This window comes from Sceloporus undulatus, chromosome 4, assembly GCF_019175285.1.
Source record: "Sceloporus undulatus isolate JIND9_A2432 ecotype Alabama chromosome 4, SceUnd_v1.1, whole genome shotgun sequence".
In the NCBI taxonomy this organism is placed as follows: Eukaryota; Metazoa; Chordata; class Lepidosauria; order Squamata; family Phrynosomatidae; genus Sceloporus; species Sceloporus undulatus.
The window spans coordinates 3823332-3850567 of record NC_056525.1 but is presented as its reverse complement, the minus strand read 5'-3'; the positions used below and the strand labels follow the sequence as shown (position 1 = coordinate 3850567).

Below are 27236 nucleotides of genomic sequence, written 5' to 3'. Positions count from 1 at the left end.
CTAGCCTGGCTGCTCTGCCGAAGTTACATCGGGGAAGAGAAGAGGGAGGAAGCAGAGAGCTCCAATGGAGCCCCGGTTACCCTGAAAGCAAAAAGAGCCACCAGAAGAAATGGGGGCACATTTCACGCAGGGCATCCTGGGAGATTTGCAACCTGGGGGTCTTGCGATGGTGTTCAGGATTGAGATTCCACACCAGACCAATTCGCAGTGAGTTCGAACTGAGCCCCAATGTAATTGTGTCAATCCACTTATTTAGCAAACTCACCAAATCGCCACAAATGAGAGTCAGTAAGGATTCCAGTTCGCAAGTCCCGCGAAGGGGCTCACATTTAAAGCTACCAGGTATGAAATACCTTCTCCTTATCATGTCAATGCGAATGGCCCAATCTGCAGAAGCCCCAGATCTGAGCTGCAGAAACCTCATCTGATAAACGCCTTGGTAAAACAGTCCTATGCCTGTTTACTCAGAAGTAAGCGCCACCACATAGCAACTGTTATCACAGATACATAGGGTAGCATCACGCCTGTATTAACTGTCAGTTTACTGCCCTTAAAATCCAGCTGCGGCTACTTCACTGACCTGCAGTGAGAAAAAAGCTGGGCTACCATCAGTTCACCTGAGTTGCTAGCTCCCATCAGACTTGCCATTTGCCCAACTGTCCACCAGTAACCATTTCATCATGCCCAGGAACCTATCTTAAGATGTGGCTGTTCTTTGTCATTATTGTGCCTTTAATTGCTTTCTGTTTTATGGTAACCCTAAGACATGTGGTTTTCTTGGCAAGATTTGTGCCTAGGTTTGCCATGGCCTTCCCCGAGGCTGAGAGCCTGCGACTCCTCCAGGGGTTTTGTGGTTGAGCTGGGAATCAAACCCTGGTCTCCAGAATTGCAATCCAACACCAAGCCATGATGGCTCTCTTAGAAGTGGTGCTTATGCTTTTTCCTATTCCCTCCCCATTCCCTTTTCTTTTATTGTCATGTCTTTTAAGACTATAAGCATGGGGAAGCACGACAGAAAGTCACCCACCCATTTTATTGCTAGGAAAGCTGCTCTGACAGCTTCTCCACACACAGGCACTACAATTACCCCCCGAATCTGTTACCTGAAGCAAGCTGCCTCATCTTGAATGACAGGCTGAGATTACTACACAGGGTTATAAAAGGGAGAAGTGGAACGCTCCCGCACTTACAGCGCAATTGCGCTCATCCAGTACTTCTCTTGTGTCCCGTACTTCCATATTAACAGGGAAACCCTGTGAATGGTTGCCAATTGCGCTTCATTCACACTATTGCATTTGCACTGTGGGGAGCTTTCCCCAGATGCATTTGGGCAGAGAAATCCATTCTCAATGCTAGGATTGTTTTCCGAGTGGATTTCTGTCTTATTTGGAGGTATAGGGCATTCTTTTATTTGAACTGTATATACTGTATATCATGTCCTTAATACAGAAATTTTATTTTGTTCTGTTTCGGATTAAACCATATTTTTGGACATGCACCGTAGCGCAATAACAATGCCTGCGCATAACATCCATTCACCCTACTAACAATGCAACAACCCGATTGGCTGCGTTTTTGTTATTATTATTATTATTATTATTATTAACCTTTATTTATAAAGCGCTGTAATTTACACAGCGCTGTACATACAATCTTTTTATTGGGCGTTCCCTGCCTCCGGCTTACAATCTAAAAAGACACAACACAAAGGGAGTGGTGGTGGGGAAGGGGCCTCTCTAGTAGGATATAGATATAAAAACATAGCAAAACAGGAAATGATTCAATAAAACAGGCAACAAGAGAACATCAAATAGCCATTGACAATTATGCAATGCTTTTATTCGTTGTTATAGTGTGATTGCACAACTGTGCCACATAAGATTGTATTGTTACAGAACTGACCCTAGTGTAAAAATCTTCTAATTTGAGTGAGGTCAGGGAGTTCTGGACATTAGGGGACTGTTTGCTGTATGATCTGCACCGTATATTCATCAAACAAGATTTAGAAGTAGGAAATCATGACTCCACCACACCATTTTGTGAACTTTAAATGCTTCATTTTTTTAAAAAAAACGTCATTTTATTTTCACTATTAGTAGTTTCTTTACTTCTTTGCTTAATTTGAGGTGAGCGCTGTGATGGGGATTAAGGCACTGAGGATATTTAGCCTTTTAAAATGAAACATGGAACAAAGGGATCAAAACAGTCTCTTGCTAAGTGGGTTCCTGGCTCTCTCTAGTGGCACGCACAAGAAATGGACTTAAAACGTGCATTTAAACAATGAATGTTAAATGTGGATTCTTTTGAAGATGCCAGCCACAGAGCAGCAGCACAAACGTCAGGAGTAAACTCTTCTAGAACATGCCTCAGAGCCAGAAAAACCCACAAAAAATCTATTAGGGAGATCATAGGTATGAGTTTACATGAATTAAGCAGAGCAGTTGCAGACAGCGGAGTCTGGAGATGTCTCATCCATGGGTCGAGTTTGACTCAAGGGCAGTTCACAACAACAACAACAACAAAGAGAGGCCTACTGAATGAGTTTGCCTAGATTCCAACTCACTATTCAACAGTTGTGCCTTAGGTTTACTCTCGGTGGACTAAGTAAAGGATTCTGTCCAATGTGAAACAATTTAAGCAACTTAAAAACACAAACACTTCTAATAACATGTTTGTTTGACTCCAACAAACACATAACAAAACTTACAACCATCAGGATTAAAAAAAAAAGGAGCTGTGAACTGTGTGCTGCATTTCAGATGAAAAGCCAGGTTTTGCACTGGGAGCCAAATAAAACGGCAACGTTGCTGCCAGTGTGGCTCCAAAGGGAGGGCATTGCACAACCCACAACTTGTGGGTGCCACAACCTTGAAGGCCCTCTCCCACATCCCAACCTGGGACGGGAAGAAGGGATCCCAAGAGGACCTGAGACTAGGCTAGGCTTTGGCAGGAAAAAACAGCATTTCCCAGGAATGTGTGACCTATGTGCCGTTCCCTTTACTAACGAAGCACATGGAGCCTCAGCTGCAGTCTGAGAAGCTCAGGCCAGAAATGTCATTTGTTGATGCTGAAAGCTGACCAAACATGGGATCCTGACTCCACAGATGATTTCAGAGCGGCCAGCTTTGCATTCCTGGGCAGTGAGCCAGGCGCAAAGAAGCCTGAATTGCAACGGAGTGCAGCAGATGTCAGTGCTAAAGGCAGCCAGTGGTTCTCTCCTGGATGAAATTTAACATGGTAGATACTGCTCCCCCACTCCAAACTAGCCAGGCTTCTCTGCTTCCTTTCCAGGGCAGTCAAGGTACGCACAGCTGCTTCAGGATCTGGGTGGTTCCTGGGAGGTCCAAGTTGCAAGACAGAGAGCCCTGGAGTGACCGCGGCCCCAGTTGCTGGGCATGGAGGGCAATATCACGGGCAAAGACTGGTTCGACCTAAGGGGATGATGATAGGTAAGAGGTCACCACAAGGCAGGAAGCAGATGAGGACAGGGGACATTCTGGGAGCTCATTTTGTTTCAATAGCAAGAGGACATCCTGCCTCCAGTAGCCAGCAACCCCTCAAAGACAAAAAGTTCTTTCTTGACTACCAGAAGCCAAACTACTTCCGTTTTCCTTTGCAATCTACTCCAAATGGCTCCAGGAAGTGTGACATTTTCTGTCACTATTTGAGACGGACTGCAAAGAAAAATGAAGAATTTGAGGGGTAACACGAGCTTCGATGGTAGAGGATATTTTCATGGTTTTTCATGCCTTTAGTGGATCTTCTAAAGTTCTTTTTTCTCGAAGCAGCAGCAGCAGACAAGACTTGCCCCAGAACTCAGGGTGTGTTTCTTGTGGAGGGGAAAAGGACGCAAAGGTGTTAGGCGGCAATGGGTTTCTTGAGGACACAATGCAATTTGTTGAAAGGATTTCACCTTAATTTCCGCACAATGGACAACCGAAAGGAATATTTAAAGTGATTGAGTCAGGGTTGGTTGCTTAAAAGTACAAAGTTTTAACATTTGTTCTGTTTCAGAATTCTATAGTAAATTGACAAGCCAAACAAGGCATTTAACCAAGATAACTTCATCGAAAAAAACATGGTTAAACACAATAAATGCAGCAGAGCTGAATAAGCTCTGTGAATGAATGTATTTCTATTCTTGTTTTCAGCTTTATTTGCATGCACTACATTCTCCTGAACACCAGTTTTGTAGTGCCTTGTTCTTCTTGTGGTTACGGCCCCTGCATACAAGCTTTTTATTGGAGAGAAGAGTCCAGATCCAGCCTTGTACTGATGAATCCAAGATAAAATCCCTCCTCCCAGCTGCACATGGACAGTTCTGTTGGCCATGGCGTGGCCGGGAGATTTCCAGTTCGGCCAGGGTTTAGCTGGGGAAGTAGGAACAGTCTTCACATCCCAGACAACTAATGCCATTTAGCTCTTCTGGTCTGTTGCTTTCAGTCGCTTTCTGACTTTGGGAACCCTAAGGTGACCCCACATGGGGTTCTTGGCAAAACATTGCTCAGAGGGGTTTCTCCTGCCTTCCTTGATGTCTGGTGTCCCAGGGTTACCTTGGCCAAGTGGGGATTTGAACTCTGGTCTCCAGAGTCCTTGTCCAAAATGCAAACTATTACCCCACATCAGTGGAGAGTTATGCTGGTGATGATTTAGGCTCCACCAGAGGTCCAGATGGAGTTTTCCCAGAAAGTGATTTTCTGCTACAAGTAGAAAGAGGTCCAATAAAAGCAGCTGAAGCAGGTGTGCTACCTTCATGTATAACTTTGGGTACAGGCAATAGTTTTAAACAAACAAACCTAGTGCTGTGCACATCAAACAATACAAACCAGGAGCACTGGAAATAGCTACTACTGCCAGAAGACTTACGTGGGCCATGATGAGTTTCTGGTTGCCAGCGGCAGGATATTCCTCTCCAAAACAAAAGCGGATCTGGTACTGGGGTGGGGGCTCTCCTTCGCTCAGGTAACTCCGTAACTCTGAGTGGCAAAGACATGAGAGATCCTCAAAATGATTGTACAGAACTTGCAATGCTGGAAGAACAGAAAGCCCAACGCACACTGCATTCTTGCCCCCCCCTCCATCCACCGGAGCCAAGGTTGAAAGGAAATGCAAGCCACATCCTCTTGGTTCACTTTTTCTAGGGTTGTGGTGAAGGAAGGCACACAAAATCTTTCAGCTTTGAGCATCCTAATTCTCTAAGACCTTTTCCCTCCTTCCCACCCACTGTGCCCACACAGCCTTCATCACCTCCAGCTACACTAGGGTACTGATAGTGGCTCAGTACCAAAAGAATTCCAAATGCAATTGGCCAGAATGGAAGCAGTCTATTAAAGGTCCAGCATCAAAGCATGGTTGAGTTCCTTCAGCTTCCAGAATCCCCAACCCAAGCATGGCTGTTGGTCAGAGAGCTTCCTCAAGTTCCATTTGTGGACTATAGGTCCCACAATCCTCCACATGTGGGGGGATGCTAGGAGATGTAGTTCACCAAAGGAACTCTGCCAAGCTCCTGCCCAGAATAACCATAATGTGGATGAAGTAATCCGCTCCAATGTGCTGTAAGTGTGGTGGAGAGAGAATGAAATGACAGCTTTATGGAGAAAGAGCTGGACAAAAGCCTTTAAGAAGAATCACCTTCAGTTATTAGCACCCATTGAGGAAGCATCTCTTTGCTACTAACTAAACAAAAGCCTGGCAGTGGCAATTATTGCTTCACTTGACAATAACACTTCCACAAAGACATCCATGTGATGAGTGAGGGCAGCCTCATTTCCCTTCATATTTATAGCTGGTAGAAAAAAGAGAGAGCCACAATAATAGTATTTTTATGGGAAATGGATCTCCAACTACCTTGAAAGGCTTTTGATGGCTGGAGGCTATTGGCTGTTTTGGGCACAGCTGCCCTGCCCCATCCTTCCCCAGAATTGAAGAAGATACAGAAAATCTATTTAGTAACTGGAAGGTGCACTGGAAGATGGAAAACACCAAGACTGTGTTTCCTTTCCATTTGGATAGTCTCTTTCACACCATACAATTATAACATTCCAGACCAGGGTTTAACACCTCCAGAGGCATACTAGATGAATGGGCAGTGTGCTAGAGCTCTCTGGCAGAGAATACAAAGTACCCTGCTCTAAACTACAAATCCTACAAGGGCAATGTGAACTTGAAGGCATTCATGGCTGGCATCCATAGCTTTTTGTGGGTTTTTCGGACTATGTGGCCATGTTCTAGAAAAGTTTCTTCCTGGCATTCTCTGAAGATGCCAGCCACAGATGCTGGTGAAATGTCAGGAAGAAACTTGTCTAGAACATGGCCACAGAGCCTGAAAAACGCACAAAAAACCTACAAGGGCAGTTAAAGCAACAGCAAAGAGCTATAACCATGTAATGTCAAAGCAAGTTTGCACCTATAGAGGGAGGAGGGCTGAAAAGTGTGGGATCGGTTGGCTTCATTGTTGTGTGCCTTCAAGTCCTTTCCGACTTATGACGACCCTAACCTAAGATGAACCTATCATGGGTTTTCTTGGTAAGTTTCTTCGGAGGGTGAAGCAATGTAGATGCAGCCTTTGAGAGTTGTAGTGCCAAACAAATCATGTTTCCCAAGCTCTGCTTGTAGAGTTCTCAGAGGAATCAGGAAGGACGAAGCCAAAGCTACAAGAATGAAGAACTAAGCCAAGAGAAAGGCTGAAAGAAAGAAGTTGGCAGCAGGAGCTTTCATAGACTTAAGCCTACTTCCAAATGCATCTGAGGAAGTAGACTCAAGTCTACGAAACCTCACGCTGACTACTTCTTTTTTTGGTTACTGTCAAACATGCTATACGATCTCTTTGCATACTGATTTTGCAGACTAGCATGGCTATATCTTTGCATTCCATCAGGAGAAAGGATAACTCTGACTCACGCTGGAGGAACTGCTGGGTGTCCAATAGCTTGTAGGTTTTCTCCCTCTCCAGTTTGTTGGGCTTGTCATTGTGGGGTGCCATAGGCCCCTTCCAATAAACCCGGCCTTGGCATTGCCGTTTCATGAAGACTCCCTCGGGGGCCACCCAGAGGAGGACCCCACGGTGTAAGAAGGGGAGAAGCCTTTCCAGGATGCTGATGGCCCTGGTCACTTGACAATTCCCAGCCACCGCAGCCGGGGCAGGAAATTCAATTTGCTCCATGCCACTTGGACCGTAAAGGCAAGTGTTATCAGCCGGCACTGGCAGAAAGGTGATCCGACAGCCCTCGGCTGTGGTTGTGGTGACCTCCTTCACCAGGACATCACAGTAATACAGGCGAATGTGCAGCCAGCAATCTGCGGCAAAAAGAAGAGAGCAAGTATGAGTTTTAAATTATTTTGTCTGTGATCCACCTTGGGTCCATTTCTGGGAGCAATGCAGCACATAAACGAAACAATTAAATAAAATATACTGTATATACTCATGTATAAGTCTAGAAATTTTAGTCAAATTGACCCAAAAAACCTGAGTCGACTTATCCATGGGTCAAAGTAAATACTGTACTTTAACTCTTATTTAAAAAGGAACCATCCCCTGGTGAAAGGCAAGAGTGTAATCTGTCCTGAAAGCACTGACCCTCCTCTACTGTACTCTCTTATCCATCCAGCCTTTAGTGTGAGCAGAAACAGTAATGCCTGCTGAAATTTTGTCAATTCTTTGGCATTGTTTTCTTTGCTTCATCCTTTAGATCCATTGTTACATGCAGCTAAGTTTTACCCTCGACTTATCCATGGGTCATGTCAAAATCCATAACTTTGACCCCAGAACCTACCCTAAACTTATACATGAGGTCGACTTATAGTTGAGTATATACAGTAATCTCCAAACTATGGGGCAGTCAAACACAATGGCCTGGATCCCACTGGTAGTTCCTAAATGCAGGAGTCAGTAACAACCATCAGTGGTTAGAGAGATGCATTGACCACCACCCCAGCTAACCTTAGATGGCTGAACCCCTAAAATCAACCCCCACATTTTCTGAACACCCTAAAGAGCACTGGGGGTAAATTTTGTCATGTCCTCATGTTCCTCTAGGACATTTTAGGCCCAGGGGGAGTTTTTTCTCCCCAACAGGAGACCCAGAAGTTGAATTCCTGATTAAGTCTTGTTGAAAGAAAGACCTCTTTTGTGTTTTAAGCAGCCTGTGTGTGAGAATGTGTGACAAAAATTCCCCCAAATTCCATGGGGTCTTTGGGAGCAAAATTTGAGAGCGAACACACAGGAAAACAGCCTACTTTTCCTGCCTCTGCCTAAATGGAATTTGTGTTAAGTCTTGACTCACCATTCCACCATTAATGTAAGATTAAGAGGTCTATTAAGTGGTACTGACCGACTGGTCAATAGATCTAGCAGGTGCAATAAATAATAATAAAATAATAAATTTTTATTTCTATCCCACTTTTTTCCAGGCAATCAAAGCAGCGTACAACAAGTTAAAATGCATCCATATATACATAATGCCCCCCCTTAAAACAAGATAAACAATATAAGATTAAACCTTCATATTAAAATCCAACTAATCCAAATAATAATCATCATGGGCAGAGTTCACTAGATGGGAAGTCTTATTAGTGGCCAAGTATTTTATTCCGGGAGAGATCCGTCTTAATGGCTTTTTTAAAGCTCTCTAGATTGGTAATTTGATGGATCTCATCCGGCAGACCATTCCATAAATTGGAAGTGGCTGCAGAAAATGTCCTCTGGGAGGTCACCATCAACCTGGTCTTTAAGGGTTGTAGTAAATTCCTCCCAGAGGACCTGAGGGTACGGGGCGGATTGTATGGAAGCAGGCGATCCCTTAGATAGGTTGGGCCCAAGCCATGGAGGGCTTTAAAGGTAATGACCAACACCTTGTACTGTGCCCGGAAACTAATAGGCAGCCAGTGGAGTGACTTCAATATTGGTGTTATATGATCACTCCTTGCTGTTCCTGTGACCAACCTGGCTGCCATATTCTGTACCAACTGGAGTTTCCGGACTAGGCACAAGGGTAGCCCCATGTAGAGCACATTGCAAAAATCAAGTCTTGAGGTTACCAGCACATGTACTACAGTTTCGAGGTCACCCAGCTCCAGGAAAGGGCGCAGCTGGCGTATCAGCCAAAGCTGATAACAGGCACACTTGACCGTCGCATTCACCTGATTTCTCATGTGAAGCGACAGATCTAGGAGCACCCCCAGACTGTGAACACAGTCCTTTCAAGGAGAGCATGAGCCCCTCTGGGACTGGAGGTTGCAGCCCAATACCTGGTTTGGGGGCCCCTACCGTAAGTACCTCTGTTTTGTCTGGATTCAGCTTGAGCTTCTTTTCCCTCATCCAATCCATTACTGCCTGAAGAAACTGGTTGAGGGGAGAGATGCCATCTGTCATTGTCACTGATGACCGGGACATGGAGAAATATATTTGGGTGTCATCAGCATACTGATAACACTCAGCCCCATATCCTTGGATGATTTCTCCCAGCGGCTCCATATAGATGTTAAATAGCATCGGGGACAGGATGGCGCCTTGAGGGACACCACAATTAAGCTCTGTTTTTGAAGAGCGACTGTCCCCGAGCATCACCCTCTGGAACCTGCCCGAGAGGAAGGAGCGGAACCACTGCAACGCAGTGCCTCTGATTCCTAACTCTCTCAGGTGTTCCAGAAGGATGTTGTGGTCTACTGTGTCACATGCTGCTGAGAGGTCAAGTAACACCAACAGGGTCACACTTCCTCTGCTGATGGCTAGACAAAGGTCATCAGTTAAAGCGACCATGGCAGTCTCCACCCCATACCTGGTCCTGAAGCCGGTGCAGTATTCTAGTACAGGACTGCAACACCGAACATGCCTCAACATTGGCTATGCTGAATAGGGCTGCTGGGAGTTGTTGTTATTGTTGCATGCTTTCAAGTAATTTCCAAGTTATGGCAACCTTAAGGCAAACCTAGCATGGGGTTTTCTTAGCAAGTTTCTTCAGAGGGGATTTTTCATTGCCATCCCTTGAGGCTGAGAGAGTGTGACTTGCCCAAGGTCAGCCAGTGGGGTTTACACAGCCAAGTTGGGGTATGAACCCTGGTCCAATGCTCAAACCACTACACCACAATGGAGTTGATATACTCCAATATCAGAAGGGTTCATCATTCCCAGCCTGTGGTTTTTAGCATCTTTGAAAAATATGGTTCTCTGGCATGACTGAATAGCAGCTAAGGCTTCATCTGCTCTGCAGAAGTTTGATACTGCTTTAACTGCCATCTCTCAATGCTAAGGAATTCTGGGATTTGTAGTTTTGTAAGACATTTAGCCTTCACTGTTAGGGAGCTCTGGTGTCATAATAAACTCCAAATCCCTGGAGTCCACAGGATGGAACCATGACAGTTAAAGTGGTGTCAAAGTGCAGTGTGGCAGCAGCCTCTTATGTCAACCTCAATCGTTGGGAAAGATGTATTCTGGACATTAACTCTCAAAAGTCTGGCTGGTTGAGTGTTGATAGACAAGTATCCTCCTCCTAGGAGACTAAAAGGGCACCTTCCCTGCTGTTTATCTGTCGGCAAAAACCTTTTCATTCCAACAGAATGAAATGTTTAGAACTGTTTTTTAAACTTTTTTTTAAAACAAGGGATGCATACTGCTTTTAAACTTCTTTTTATTAGTTTAATAGCCTTATTATTTTAATAGCAGTTCAAAATATTTTTAATGTCAATTCCAATTTAATTTAGCCTTTTTGTATTTATTTTCATCTACAATCTTCCTTGAGTCCGAGTTTTAGAAGAAAAGGCAGGATGTAAATAAAGGAGGAGGAGATATTGTTGTTGTTGGGGGTGATGATAAACACTTCTAACCCATTGGGATTGTTCCATATGTTTTATATTGTTTAAATTATTTATTGATTTTAATCTGAAACTGTCTATCTTGCTTTATCGGTTTGCCACCCTGAGATCTCATGATGAAAGTTCAGGATAAAAATAACAGCAACAGCAATAATGCAGCAACAACATGGAGCCACTGGACACACTGAGAAGTGGCCGGGAGTTGAAGTCCAAAAAGGAATTCTTCCAAACTTTGGATTAAACGGGATGATATCTTGCATTAAACCCAGACCCACTTTGGAAAATTGGCTTCTTCCTCCCCTACCTGAGTTGATGCTTTCCATTTCTGCAAGTTGGGAGCTGGGACCAATAAAGTGGGGGCTCGGATGACACCGAAACTGCGCTGGGCTCCAGCCATAGAAAATCCCTTTCACCTGGTAGCCTGGTAAAGGGACACAACAAGCCGGGAAGTTTTAAAATTTACTCATTCTAAAGCACTGAGATAATTCACCTCCTGCCTCTCTTCAAACTTCCACGTTGATGTCCTGCTTGCAAGTTGCTCAGAGCCAGAACTTGGGGGGGGGGGGAGTAAAGTTGGCCCTTTGCTGGGGTTAGGGGCGCAGGTCTTCCATGAAAGTGGAAAAACTGCAAATAAAACAACACTTCTCTAGGAATCTCTAGGTCTTACAGCACAACTCTGCCAGACGTTGACCATAGAATTGCGCTGGAGGACTTACAAATGCCTGGAGAAGTGTTCTCCCTAGGAATCTCTAGGGCTTCCAACACAATTCTATGGTCAATATCTGCCAGAAATTTATCATGGTATTGCGCCTGGAGAATCACAGAGACCCCAAGAAGGGCCATCCAGTCCAACCCCATTCTGCCCTGCAGGAACTCTCAGTCAAAGCATCCCCATTGACAGATGGCCATCCACTGAGAAGGTTCTCTCTAGGAATCTCCATGTCCTCCAGCATGACTTCTGAGTCACTTTTGAGGAGCTAGAGATTCCTAGAGAGAAAGCCTGAATCAAATCCATGAACAATCAAGTCCACAAAAGTGAAAGCTGCAAATCTAGAACTGTACAGTTTGAGTCTTCTCTTATCTGAAATATTTGGGACCAAAAGAGTTCTGGATTTCTGTTTTTTTCTCCAGATTTTGTAATAGTTGGCCCTCTGTATCCACAGACTTTTTATCAACGGATTCAAGCATCACAGACTGAAACTATTTTTAAAATATATAAATTCTAAACAGCAAACCTTGATTTAGCCATTTTATATAAGGGATACCATTTTACTATGCCACTGTACTTCATGGGACTTGAAGATCCATAGAATTTGGTATAAATGGGGGTTCCTGTAACCAAATCCCAGCGGATACCAAGAACCCCCTGTATTTGCATATAACTAACAAGATTGCTTGGAGACAGGGCCCAAATCTAAAGGCAAAATTCATTTATGTTTCATATATAATAAAAAATAATACAATATTTTTTTTATTTCTATCCCGCTTTTTCCAGGCAATCAAAGCGGCGCACAACAAGTTAAAATGCATCCATATATACATAGTGCCCCCCTTAAAACAAGATTAAACAGGATAAGATTAAAACTTCATATTAAAAACCAACTAATCCAAATAATAATCATCCTGGGCAGAGTTCACTAGATAGGAAGTCTTATACACAAATATACACAAAAGCGGGTTGATTTTCACACACGCCGTCGTTAACTGGTGTTAACCTGAAAGTAAAAAAGGAGCAGCTTTTGTCTACTTTCCATTTGGGTTAATGCCATTTTAACAATGATGTTGTGTGAAAACCAACCCACTTTTGTGGCTTGTTTCTGATTTAAACCCCCATTTCCGCATGGGATTTCCCCCGTGGGATGAACTTCTGTCTCAGCCATCTATGAAAAAGGTTGTGGAGTATTCTGGATTTAGGAATTCCAGATATGGGAGACTCAACCTGTATTGTTTGTTTGTTACTACAACATTCATACTCTCCAAGCCCACAAATTCACTGGAACTCCCTGCTGAGAGAGACCAGATCGGTTCCATTGTCCTTCTTCTGGATGAATAACAAACTTTGCAGATTAAAACTGATCATCCCTGAAGGATGTCTTTCTCTTTTATTACGATGTTACTGGCTAGCAGCATCCTGTTTCACACCCACACAAGTTCCCATACGTAAGAAACCCTTGGATTCAACCCTTGCCTGGATTCAGTTCAGGGATGTGTAAGCGGATTTCTGCAAGCGAAACTCTTGCATATGCAGTTAAGCATTCTTGGTTGTACAATGTTGGCATTCAACAGAAATGAGACAGCACTGTTGTCGTTGTGTGTCTTTAAGTAGTTTCTCACCTATGGCTACCTTAAGGCAATCCTATCGCAGAGTTTTCTTTGGTTTTGTCTGGGGCTAAGAGAGTGTGACTTGCCCAAGGTTGCCCAGGATTTGAACCCTGATCTTCAGAGTCATGCTCCAGTGCTAAAACCACTATGCAATGCTCACATTCAGTGAAAACATTAGTACTTAAGTGTGGATTTACACTTACACCAGAGCTCTCTGACAGAGAAAGTTAAATAACTCCCAAAACTACAGTTCCCAGAATTCCATAGCACTGCACCACAGCAGTTAAAGCAGTGTCCAACTAAATTAATTCTGCAGTGCAAATGCACCATAGATCTTTCAGATTTATTTATTCACCTCAGGAGAGGATCTTTCCAACATTATAACTGACGACTTCTCCACTGAATTTACCTCAGAGAGATCTTTCAGATTGATTTAAGTATTTACCTCAGGAGAAGATCTTTTCAAGACTGTAACTGATGACTTGGTCATTGAATTTACCTCAGAGAGAACTTTTCAGATTTATTCATTTAGTTAGTTACCTCAGGAGATCATCTTTCTAATTTACAACTGGCAACTTTGTCCTTGATTTTACCTCAGAGAGATCTTCAGATTTATTTATTTACCTCAGATGACAATCTTTCTAACTTATATTTAATGTCATGATCTCTGATTTTACCTCAGATTTCACTACAGAAATTTTTCAGATGTATTTATTTACCTCAGAAGGGGATCTTTCCTAAGCTATAACTGATGATCTCACCACTTATTTTACTTCAAGAGACTTAAGGCACCCTAAAATCAATGTTTACCTAATGCTTAAGGCATCTTAAAATGATCTGCCTCCCTCCCCCATGTTTTCAGTGCATTCATGACAGAAAAATATGATTGTATGTATTAATTCCACAGGGCTTTCATTCACATATATAAGCTCTATGATTCCACTTCAACTGCCATGGCACCATCCAATGGAATCCTGGGATTTGTAGTTTGGAGAGAGTAATTAGAATTCTCATCCAGAGAGCTCTAGTCACTCCCCAAACTACAGGAAACATAAGAAAATTCAGGTGTGGTTCTGCTCTAGTAACTTCTCCAAGCTTAGCCAATGAAATGGATCATGGCTCCAAAAAGTTCCTTTATTATGGCCTACAACTCCCAGAATCCCCTGGCCAGCAGAGCTGTAGACCAAAAGGGGATGATTCCCACGCACCCCTCAGCTCTGACATAAATCCAGACCCATGGAGTAAATAAATAAAGGAATATAGTCAGAACACCTATTATACAAGGGAGCCATTTTGGAACCCTTCTATAATGTGAAATTCATGTATAGTCTGGAACACTGTTGTTTTTTTAAAACCTACAGTGAATGATGAAGTGTTCTCTCTAGGTATTTTCTAGGTCCTGCATTGTTAGTCTATGGTATATTGCTGCCTGAGGCCGACTATAAAGTTGCGCTGGAGGACCTAGAAATGCCTAGAGAGAGCCTGTTTCTTCAGTCACATATAACCAACACTTTGTAATACACTCATCCCTCCACATTTGAGGCTTTGACTTTTGCGGATTTGATTATTTGTGGATTTTATTAGTCTGTTTCTCTCTAGGAATATCTAGGTCCTCCAGTATAACTCTATGGTCAACTATAACCAAAAGTCACAGTGAAGGACCTACAGATTCCTAGAGAGAACACTCCACAAGGCATTTGTGGCTCCTCCAGTGCAATTCTGTGATCACTGTCTGGCAGATGTTGACCACAGAGTTGCACTGGAGGACTTAGAGATTCCTAGAGAGGTGTTTTCGTTATTTGGAGTTCTTCCAGATTCATGGGGGGCCAGTGCCCCTAGCCCAGAGAATGTGGAGGAATGAGTGTACAAACTCACATGATATTGTACACTGAAAGCAAAATCCTGAGACCCCCCCATCATTAATTCAACCAATTCATTAAAGACCCAGAATTGGCCTAATTCCCAATAGCCCTATAGTTGTGCTGATTTCAGTACCCTGGATAGTTCCCATCTTGAACTGGGGTGGACTAGATATTATAGAGTTACTATTCCACTTTGAAGTGCTCTGGCTGCCTCCTGTTGCATGCTGGGATTTGCAGTTTAGGGAGGGGCATTTAGAATATTCAGCCAGAGGGCCCTTAGACCTCACTGAACTACAAACCCCAGAATGCAACAAGTGACAGACAGCCAGAGCAGTTAAATAGCAATGCTATAAGAGTGTAGTGTGATAATTTCTTTAGTAGGCTGCAGCTGCTGAAATATTTGGTATCTAAAGAGCCATGAGCCTGCAGCCAGTAGTGAACCAAAGCACAGCCATCTTGCTGGTAGATTTAGAGCTGGCAGGATTTTGGATTTTGGAATTCTGAATAAGGAAGACTCAACCTGTAATTAGTATTATTAATGTTATTCCATCTTTTCCTCAGCCTTGACAGCTTCACAAAGTTAAAAACAAATACAGCTAAAAATACACATCATACTAATGTTAAAATACAATCCAGCTGTCAATAGAATTAAAAGCAACCAGAAGCTTAAATCAGAAAAGGTTAGCGGTGCCACTTGAAACAATCCCAAACATTTGCCCATGAGGGGTCCAGAGAAACCCAGTCCCCACCCCATTGCGTCCCCTTACCCTGCTGTTCAGTATGGTTTGTCTTCTGGGAAGCCTGGGCTACCCCTGAAGAATTATGGCCAGTTGGCACCAGATCATTCTTGCTTTCCTGATCTGAATGTGAGGATGCCCTTCTGGCCTACGAAGGAAGCAAAGACAGCAGTTGAAATTTGGAAGGAAGGAATCAGACCCCCATCGTCCAGACCTTGGAATAATGATAGACTTGAGGTTGCACAGCAGGGGAGGGGAGACGAAGTGTCCTCCTTTTTGTTATTAGGGAGATGAATCATAGCTCCACCATGTTGTTGTCATGTGCCTCCAAGCCATTTTCGATTTATGGAGACCCTAAGGTGACCCTATCATGGGGTTTTCTTGGCAAGATTTGTTCAGAAGAGGTTTGCCATGGCCTTCTCCTGAGGCTGAGTGTATGTGACTTGCCTCCACTAAGGTCTCCCAGTGGGTTTCACGGCCGATCTGGGAATCAAACCCTGGCCACAAGAGTCATAGGCTCAAACAACTATGCCATGCTGGCTCCACCATGTTGTAGGAGAATTCACAGTGGTCATAAAATCTCAAGTGCAGGGATTCATAGAGTCATCTAATCCAACCTCTGGGCAGGGCAGGAACCCACAACGAAATCATCCCTGAGAGGTGGCCACCTAACCTTTCCTGAAAATTCACCAAGGAAGGTGAATCCACCTCATTCCAAGGGGGTCTCTATTCCACTGCTGATCAGCAATAACCTTGATGAAGTTTCTTCCTAATGTTTAGTCAGAATTTCCTTTCTTCTAATCTGAATCAGATGGATTGGGGTCTGTCAGCTGGAATACTATATATTCTCATGTATAAGTCTAGAAATTTTAATGAAAAAATTCACTCCAAAAACCTGAGTCAGTTTATCAGTGTAAGAAAGTACCGTAAGAAAGTACTGTACTGTACTTTAATTCTTATGAAGTTTGTCATCTGTTCTGGAAGCACTCACACTCCCTTTATATTCTCTCATCGATGAAGCCTTTAGTATGAGCACAAACAGTTATGCCTGTTGGAGTTCTGTATGTCTTCTGGCACGCTTTTCCTTTCTTTCATCCTTTACATCCTTTGTTACATACCCCTACGTTTTACTCTCAACTCATCCACGAATCATATCTAAATCCATAAATCCTGGCCCCAAAACCTGTCCTCATCTTATTCATGAGTCTCCTTCCTTGGAGGTCTTCAAGCAGAGGCTGGATGGCCATCTGTCAGGGATGCTTTGATTGTGATTTCCTGCATGGCAGAATGGGGTTGGACTGGATGGCCCTTGCGGTCACTTCCAACTCTACGATTCTAAGATTCTATGAGGTCGACTTATAGTTGAGTATATAAGGTAGCAGTAAACAAACTCACTCCATCATTTACAAGACAGCCCTTCAGATGTTTGAAGATGTCTTCTTCTCAAGCTTCTTGTCTCCAAACTAAACATACTGTTTTATTTAATTATGGGTTAGGGATTGTGTTATTATTTTACTATGTTTTATTCTTCATTGTAACCTGCCCCAATCCTCTGGGGAGAGGCAGGCTATAAATTATTATTGTTATTATTATTATTATTATTGTTATTATTCCCAACTCCCTCAGCCATTCCTGCTTTGGCTTCCAGACACCTTTTACTGTCTTGGTCTCCCTCCTCTGAAAATGTTCTGTCCCTAAATTGTTGGGGCCAAGAACCAGAACCAGTTTGGTCTCACCAAAGCTGCCATACAAGTTTGATCCCTGGCATTTCTCAGTAAAGTGGGGAAAGATTCCAAAGAGGAATCTACTCAAAATAGGTTATCAGGGCTTGAGAGGTTATGTGGATTTTTGCTTTGAGATCAAGGCTAAGAAACACGTAGCTCTCCAGATGTTGCTGGACTACAACCCCCAGTATCCCTCACACTGGCTGGCTAGGGCTGATGGGACTTGCAGTCCAACAACATCTGGAGGGCTACATGATTCCCACATCTTTTAGATGATACCCACATGTGCTGCAACAGTCTTAATCTGTTGCATCCTCTCCCGCAAGAGACAAAAACTGAGAATATCTCTTTCAAGATAGCGTTTCCATCTGCAGTTTTAATAACCACCTATATCAATACTTTTAACATCTGTATCTATATAATCTCTCTCTAACTACAAATAAAAATGCTTCCTAGTTAATTAGGAGCAACCACTGAATTGATTATAGTTCAGTCCCATACTTAAAAGTCCCAGCTCAGTGAGTACAGGATTGCAGCCTCCGTTTTTTAATTGATTTATCTAACCGACTGATAGAATCATAGAATCATAGAGTTGGAAGAGACCACTAGGGCCATCCAGTCCAACCCCCTGCCATGCAGGAAATCCAAATCAAAGCATCCCCAACAGATGGCCATCTAGCCTCTGCTTAAAGACCTCCAAAGAAGGAGACTCCACTACACTCCGCGGGAGTTTGTTCCACTGTCGAACAGCCCTTACTGTCAGGAAGTTCTTCCTAATGTTGAGGTGGAATCTCTTTTCCTGTAGCTTGCATCCATTGTTCCGGGTCCTGTTCTCTGGAGCAGCAGAAAACAAGCTTGCTCCCTCCTCAATGTGACATCCTTTCAAATATTTAAACAGGGCTATCATATCACCTCTTAACCTTCTCTTCTCCAGGCTAAACATCCCCAGCTCCCTGAGTCGTTCCTCATAGGGCAAGATTTCCAGACCTTTCACCATTTTAGTCGCCCTCCTCTGGACACGCTCCAGTTTCTCAACGTCCTTTTTAAATTGTGGTGCCCAAAACTGGACACAATATTCCAGGTGGGGCCTGACCAGAGCAGAATAGAGTGGCACTATTACTTCTCTTGATCTAGATACTATACTTTTATTGATGCAGCCTAGAATTGCATTGGTCTTTTTAGCTGCCGCATCACACTGTTGACTCATGTTCATCTTATGGTCTACTTGGACTTCTAGATCTCTTTCACATGTACTTTCATTCAGCAATGTGTCTCCCATCCTATATCTGTGCATTTCATTTTTCTGCCCTAAGTGCCCTTATATTTCTCTGTCTTAAAGTTCATTTTATTAGCTTTGGCCCAGCTTTCTAGTCTATTCAGATCATTTTGAATGTTGGTCCTGTCCTCTGGAGTATTAACTATTCCCCTTAATTTGGTGTCATCTGCAAATTTGATAAGAATGCTCCCAATTCTGTCATCCAGGTCATTGATAAAGATGTTGAATAGCACTGGGCCCAGGACAGAGCCCCACTGGACACCCCACTGGTCACTTCTCTCCAGGAGGAAAAGGAGCCATTGTTGAGCACCCTTTGGGTTCGGCCGGTCAACCAATTACAGATCCATTTAACAGTTACTTTGTCTAGCCCACATTTTACAAGCTTGTTTGCAAGAATATCATGGGAAACCTTGTCAAAGGCCTTACTGAAATCAAGATATACTATATCCACACCACATGGACTACATAGACTAGCTTCATGGCAGCCTGAGTATGAAGCAACCCTCGATGTGGAGGCCAATCCATCTTAAAAGTTCCACAAAATCGGCTGAAGACTCAAAGAATGGAAGCTTCACGTTTTAACCACATCCTGAGCTTTTGAGATGGAACAATTCAAATATCTTTAGACAGCCTGATCTTTATTTGGGTGTAAAACTTTCCATTGTGACATCTCTCATGCCATGCAATATGGCTATTTGAGCAGCTTCCAGCTAACTGCTATAAATAAGCTAAAAAACATCTGCTGTGAGCAACCCCAGGAAAAATGGCTTGATTTTATTTTATTCATCTATTGATTTATTTTTTGCTGCTCCCTGGGAACTGGCATTCCTCCTCATAAAATGAATGCTCTCTTCACTTCCACATGATGCTGTAGTAGAGGATTCAAGAGAGAGCTGTTTGACTATGGAACAGACTGTCCTGAAGAATGATGGACTCTCCTTTGGAGGTCTTTAAACAGAGACTTGAAAGCTATCTCTCAGGAGTGCTTTAGTTGTGTTTTCCTGAATGGCAGGGAGTTGGACTGGATGATCCTTGCGGATCCTTCCAATGCTTTTCTAGGGCATTATCACCATCATCATGAGTGTATTTATACTATGTGTACTATCACTGTAGCCCTAACAGGAGGTGAACACCCCAAATTGCAAGATATCTCTAGTTGGAACTTGCAAAACTTATTGGATGGACTACAACTCCCAGAATTCCCGCATCTTACATGGTCACTGACTGTACTGTCTGGGGATTCTGGGGGCTGAAGTCTGAAAAGGCTAACATTTCCTCTGTTTCCACTATAGCCAACACCTAAATTGTAAAATTTAAGCTGGCTGCTAAGGACAGCCCCAGCTTCATTACAGAGATACCTGTTGACCTTAAACTAGCCACCATTTCTCAGATGATTGAAGATGGTAGTCTAAGAAGCATCTAACCAGGGCATGAATGACTATGGTAAAACCCTTTTTGATTGGGCAAGTCTGGAAAGAGCAAATAGGCACAGAAGTTCACCTCACTCCACATTTTAAGACCCAACAGGCTGCTCCTTCAGGCTACATTAAACTAGCCGAAAGCATCTTCTGGTGTGGGTGCCAAGGTATAACATGGGCATGACCCAGATCTGTGTGAGCAACACCGCTACCTTGATTGATTCACCATTAGGTCTCCTTTCTTTCGCAGACGTCAAAGGTATGTTTGGCTCCTGGAGGGACTCCTTGCTATTTTCCTTATCTGAAAGCAGAGACAGAAAAACTTTCTTTACATCTAAGAAGGATGTCTTTGAGTACCATCAGTCTGGATTCCCATTGATTCCCCCATTGTCCTACCACTGCCATCATATCCCCCAAATTTCAAAACTAAGAAAGACACCTTGCAAGGGGTGAGGGCTAACCAAGATCCAAACCTTGACAGTCCTTTCCAGATACTACAAGACAGGATTTCGTCTCTCATCCCCAAAAGGACAGAGTCATTGGCTGGGATTTTACATTGCAAATTTATGCATTGATTGTGTTACGCCACTTTTGCGTGGAATGAGCCACTAAATGTGCAGCCAGATATGAAACCAAATGCACAACAGATGGACCACTAGTGACAATTTAAACAAGGCAGATGGATAGGTGTTGACTGAGAATGGCATTTGCAGTGGTACTAAATGCACAATGGTGTAACATGTGCAATTCTGCTTCCATGGCCTTGAACTGAATTCAGACCACTATGCACTGGACCCAAACCCACAACCACCTTTGCAAGGGAATTTACACATTGCTAAGGCTGCACCCACACTGCAGAAATAATCCACTTTGGGCTCATTCCCACTGAGGTTTAAATCGGATCATATGGAATTAAGATCCGATTTATACCACTATAGTTCCCATTGGCAAATCAATTTGGAATCAATTCGCGAAGCGGGGTTAGGATTGTCTCCCCTTAAACCCACATCAAAAAGACGCTGTGTTCTACTGCTCCTTTTTGGGCTGAATCAATCATAATCGATTCAGCCCAATGGGAGTGAAGGGCAGAATCAAATCCACTGCTGATGACAGGGAGATAACAGGGGCAGTTGCAATGGCCCCTGACATCTCCCTGTCACCGGCCTCCCCTCCTTCCTCCTCCTCCCTCCCTCCCTCCCTCCCTTCTTTCCTCCTCCTCCATCCATTCTCTCCGTGTCCGTTTTTCCTCTTTTCTCCCTTAATGTGAACAACAAAGGGGAGTAAATGGTCCTGGAGAGAATTCACTTTCAAAATAATCCTGTTTCGAACTAGATTATTTTGTAAATGGGAATGAGCCCTTTGATACCATTTTCACTACCATGGCTCGATGCTAGGGAATTCTGGGAACTGCAGTTCTGTGAGACAGTTAGCCTTCTCTGTCAGAAAGCTCTGGAGCCATAACAAACTACAATTCCCAGAATTACACAGCACTGAGTCATGGCAGTTCAAGTGGTGTCAAACTGGATTATTTATGCAGTGCAGATGCAGCCTGGGAGACCAACAAGGTTCCAGTCATTACCTCCTATCTATCTAGTTCTGCATAGTATTTATACAGCACTCTTAATGCACATAGCACTTCACTAAATAAAAGCGACAGGCAACCTTGCCAAAGGATACAGCCTAATTTTTTAAAAAGGAAAACAGGGGAAGGAAGGAGTACCACAAACGTAAAACCAGCACAACAGGAAAACATGTAAAACATAAATATACAAATATTTTTTAAAAAATATAATAAGCTAACAAATACAATTGTTCTAAGCATGTGCCACTCTTGCATTGTCGGATGCATTTATTTCTCATAAATGCACCCGCAGCTGTCTTGAAGGCAGCCTGGCAAACAAGTTGGGAGTTAGGGCTACAGAGGCTGTAAGGGACAAGACTTGTCATTTCTTTGGCTTCCCTTTCCCTAAGATCAAGAAAGCCTGCTCTTCGCTTTTAAATAAAAGGAACTTCAGCTACACATTAATGGCACTAACACATCAAACTAATGGTCTACTTACCCCCAACTTCATTTAAACTACTTCAGACCATGCCCCCACAACATGTTTCAGTAAAGCACAGAAATCTTTACTGGAATAACGTGATTATTGTGCATATATATATAGCCATTTTTGAATGCCTTCAGTCAACTCCCAATCCCAGTCTGACCACAGTTCTGGTTCAGATGGGTGATAATGTACATCTGGACCATTTATTTCTTGGAATAGCCAGGGGCTTTCCTGATATTACTTAGTAACCTGGAACTTTGGTGGCAAGGAAAACTTTGGGCTGACCTGCACACTGGCCAAAAACATGTGGGCTCTTCTTTATCACCCTGATGGAATTAAATTTCCAGATATTGTTAGTGACTATTTTTGGTTAATATTGAAAGAATTCCCAAGCATGTGCAAAGTGTCTTTTTCTTATCACTGAACAACACCAGTGGAAATGGCCATTTGTAATGCAATGTGATGGAGCAAGGCTCATAGGAGTGATAGTCTGTCTCCCACATAAAACTTGTTCCCTCTTTTTCTCTCATTTTTAAAAGAAATAAAATGTTAAACTCCCCCCCCCCCCACACACACACACAAAGACAGACACACATCAAAGATCATGAGCAATTTAGATTTAAGAGCTATCCAAACAAAAGCGTGCCTCAGATTCCAAGGGAGCTTGTTTTGTACTAAACCATTGTTTGCTGTCAGTAATGGATTGGATGGGGATGGAGAAACAGAAACTTAATGCAGACAAGGCACAGCTGCTCCCAGTCAGTAAGAAGGCGGGTCAGGGAATATTAGGGGCTCTGCCGGCACTGGATGAAATCTCAGGTCCAACGCTTGTGTGGACTCCTGAATTCAGATCTGAGCTTGAATGCCCAGATTTTGATGGTTTCCAGGAGTGTGTCTGCACCATCAAGCCTTGTGCATCAGCTGCACCCATTTTTCTTGAGATATCAGATATAGCTATGGTGCTTCATGGCTCAATGGCATCCCATTTGGATTATTAGTCCCATGTGCTCTATGTGAGGCTTCCTATGGAAACTGTTCAGAAACTTCAGCAGGTCCAAAATGCTGCTGATCAAGGATTGTTTCAGGGAACATATGATCCCCCTTTTGAAACAGCTTCACTGGCTGAGGTCCCTTTTTGGGGAAATAATCCAAACTGCTGGGTTTCTGACTCTTAAAGCCCAACATGGCTTGGGTCCAGACTATCTGAAAGACTGTATCTCCCTATATAAGAGCCAGCTTGCATCATAAGTTTTGCTGGTTTTCTATGGGTCCCATGCTGGCTAGGGGTTCTGGGATTCGTAGTGCAAAACAAGACTTTGATGTGAAGTCCCTCCATCCCATTAAAAAAACCCCAGCAATCCTGTTTTATATACTGGTCTAAGAAGCCACCAAGAATGTGAAGTTTTCAGAGCTGTTGTTCATGTCCCTTCCCTTCCCCAAATCAACAGGAAAGTGCCACCACCAAGAGAAACCGAAAGGAACCCAGCGCGCACGTGTGTGTGTGTGTGTGTGTGTGTAGGCAAGCAGTTTGGGCAGAGTCTGAAAAAGTTACTTTTTCTATAGACTACAGCTCCCAGAATCTGGGGGGATTGCACAGGTGCATACAGTGGGCCCTCTACATTTGCTGGGGTTAGGGGCATAGGACCCCTGTGAAAGTGGGAAAACTGCAAATAAAAAACTACTACTTTTTTTACCGGAGAGGACACCTCTCTAGGAATTCCTAGGTCCTTCAGCACAACTCTGTAGTAAACATCTGCCAGTCACTGACCACAGAATGATGCTGGAGGGCCTACAAATGCCTAGAGAAGTGTTTTCTCTAATAACCCCTAGGTCCTCCAGCGCAACACTGTGCTCAGCTTCTGACAGCTGCACTGGAGAACTTAAGAGATTCCTAGGAAGAAAACATTGCAGTACTCAAATCCACAAATAATCAATTCCTCAAAAGTCAAAGCTGCAAATGTGGAGGGCTGACTGTACTTCGGTCTCCCGGCATGCAGGCCAGAGGATTCTGGATTCTGATGATTCTGGATTCTCCCTTGCTCTGAGAATGGAAGAGGCTGAAATGTTCAGGTGAGGTGTAAGGCCTCTTGTTCTGACTGCTTTTGGGAAATGCACAATTGCCATGCTGACTATGCTCCTGGCTCACCATAGCTCCTGAGGCTAGTGGGAAGCTTCTTGGGGGATGATGGTGCTTGCTGTTGTGTAGCAACAGCTGTTCCTTTGGGCCCTCCTTAGGCCCCTCTATGCACAGCACATGATGGCCTGAATATCAGTGGGACAATGAATCCACTCTGGGTTCTAGCCAATATCATAGAATCATCGTTTGAAATGCAAAAAGGAGGAACATTTACTGACCAACTACGCATGAACTCTACATCCATGGATTCAACCACAGCTCAAAAATATTTAGGGGGGGGGGGGGGGGGTTCCAAAAAGCAACCCTCAGCTTTGCTCTTTTGAGTGTTGGACTATGACTAGGAGCAAACTCCAGGAAAAGAGATTCCACCTCAACATTAGGAGGAACCTCTTGAGAGTAAGAGCTGTCTGACAGTGGAAGACGCTCTCTTGGAGATTATGGTGGCATCTCCTTCTTTGGAGGCTTTGAAACAGAGGCTGGAGGGCCACCTGTCACAGGGAGGGTTGTGATTGTGAGTTCCTGCATGGCAAAACAGAGCTGGACTGGGTGGCCCTGGCAGTCTCTTCCAGCTCTGAGATTTCATGTTCTCTGTTCCCCCAAAACCTATTCCATTTTGTATTCTGTTGAACCTATTCAGGAGCATCTTGGTCAATTCCTTCGCTGTTCAAATTAAAACTGAATGAATTCACAATCTTATTATTTTATCTTCTCGCCCCCCCCCCAACCAAAACAACAGTAGGGTTACAAGGCACAATGGTTAAGCAGTCAGATGTACCTGTTTCTTGCTGGGATTCAGCAGCACCAGTATTGGTCACAACCTGATATACTTTGTAAGGCTCTGAAATGTCCAGGTGGCTCAGGTCAGGGACTTCCCTGAAGTCAGTGCTTTTGTTCAAGGCACATCGGAGGCGGGTTTTCCACATGGAGGGGTCAGCTTTGTCCATCCCTTCGTGGTACTTGCCTTTATAGATGGCCCAAGCCTGGAAAAAAAGAGGGGGGTTCACCAACCTGAAATAAGCAAATATGACACATCAGATGTTGGGGGGCAGCTTCCCTTCCTTGGAGGGATGTCAGCAGAGGTTGGAAGGCCACTTCTCTGGGGTACTTTGGCTGCGGAGTTCCTGCACTGAGAGGAGGCTGGACTGTAATCCTGGCATGCCAGTATTGTCCACTCCCAACTGGCACCATTTCTCCAAGATCTTGGGCACAGAAGGAGTGTTGTTCCAGGAGGAATGTTTTAGAAACAGATAACATATCCTGAAATGTATTCAGGTAATATCTCAGTGGAATAGACTCCCTTGGAAAGTGGTGCATCTCTGATGAGACTCTTTAATTGTGGATTCTGGCACTAGCTGGGGGCTGGATTAAATGACTCGTGGGGTCCCTTCCAACACTACAAAGTTATGAGCCTGTGATCATAGAGTCATAGAATCCTAGAGTTGGAAGAGACCCCAAGGGCCCTGATCCAGTCCAACCCCATTCTACCATGCAGGAATTCTCAATCAAAGCACCACTGACAGATGGCCATCCAGCCTCTGTTTAAAGATCTCTAAGGAAGGAGACTCCACCACGCTCTAAGGCAGCATTTTTCACTGTTGAACAGTTCTTACTGTCCAGATGTTCTTCCTAATGTTTAGGTGAAATCTCTTTTTTTCTCATTTGAATCCATTGCACCATTGGGTCTTATTCTCTGGAGGAGCAGAAAACAAGCTTGCTCCCTCCTCAATATGGCACCCCTTCAAATACTTAAACAGGACTATCCTATCACCTTTTCACCTTCTCTTCCCTGAGCCGTTCCTCATAGAGCTTTCTGGTTTCTGGAACCTTGGCCATTTTGGCCTCCCTCCTCTGGACACGCTCCTGTGTTGTCCAGAGCTGGAGACAGTCTTGCTCCAGGTGGGGCCTGACCTTGATGCGCCAAACCAAAGCCCTGTCTTTCTGAAATGGAACAATCAAAGTTATAGCTGTGTTAGTTTGGAAAGTCACTATGCAGAGGGATCTTGTAGCACCTTTGAGACTCACTAAAAGCAAGAAATGGGAATCAGGAGCTTTCATAGACTTACGTCTTAAGACAAATGCATCTGAGGAAGTTGGCTCCAGTCTAGGAAAGGTCATGCTGCCAACTTCTTTCTTTCAGTGAGGCTCAAAGATGCTACAAGTTCCGTTTGTCTACCGATTTCCCAAAGGAACCCAGAGGCCTTCTGAAGAGGTCGGAGCGGGTGGCACTTCTAGGAGTCTCAGGCGCTTGGCCTTTGGCTGGCTGCCTGCCTTTGGATGGGTTGAGCTGGATGGCCCTTGGGGCCTCTTCCAGCTGCAGGATGCCCAGAGGGCTTGGCCTTTGGCTCTCTGCCTTCTCAGGGAGGTAGACTGGATGGCCCCTGGGCTGCCCTTCCCAAAGGGCTGGTGGATGGAGGAGGGAAGGGGGGGTCTGACCCTGAAGAGGGCGGCGTGCTGGTGCTGGCGGTAGTCCTGCTTGGCGGCGTGCTTCCAGGGGATGCGGAAGGTCTTCTGGCCCCGGTCCTCCCAGCGCAGCCCCGGGAAGCGCCCGCTCTCCAGCTGGGCCAGCAGCCACTCCCGCAGACGGAGCGGGGCCGCGGAAGACATCCCGATCCCCGGCCTCCCTCCTTCTTCCAGGCGACTAGTAGGGAGAAAGGCAGGGAGAAAGCGAAACCGCCCGGAGCTCCTTTCGCTTTCGGTCCTCCTCCCCTTCAGAGAGCAAGGAGGGGCTGCTGGCTGGAAGGGAGCCCTGTTTGGGGCGGAGGGAGGCTTCACTGCCCCAGGGAGGGAGGGAGGGACACACCGGGCGACAAGAGGGGCCTCGTGGCTGCAGGCACAATCCGGGCTCATAGCGCTTGGACTGCAGCCACACTGCAGGGATAACCCGCTTTGCCACCACTTTCGGT

General features: G+C 44.3%; 1 protein-coding gene across 1 annotated transcript; it reads right to left on the bottom strand.

Moving 5' to 3' along the window:
* Positions 1-27029, bottom strand: LOC121928107 (interferon regulatory factor 4-like). Its single transcript, XM_042462393.1, has 9 exons — positions 26767-27029; positions 25109-25313; positions 20361-20449; positions 15761-15878; positions 11114-11230; positions 6901-7296; positions 4867-4976; positions 3306-3431; positions 1-81 (listed from the first exon to the last, which is right to left on the bottom strand). Exons 1-9 carry the CDS (start codon positions 26935-26937, stop codon positions 1-3), a joined length of 1413 nt encoding a protein of 470 aa, XP_042318327.1. The 5' UTR covers positions 26938-27029.
* Between the last annotated feature and the right edge of the window lie 207 nt (positions 27030-27236).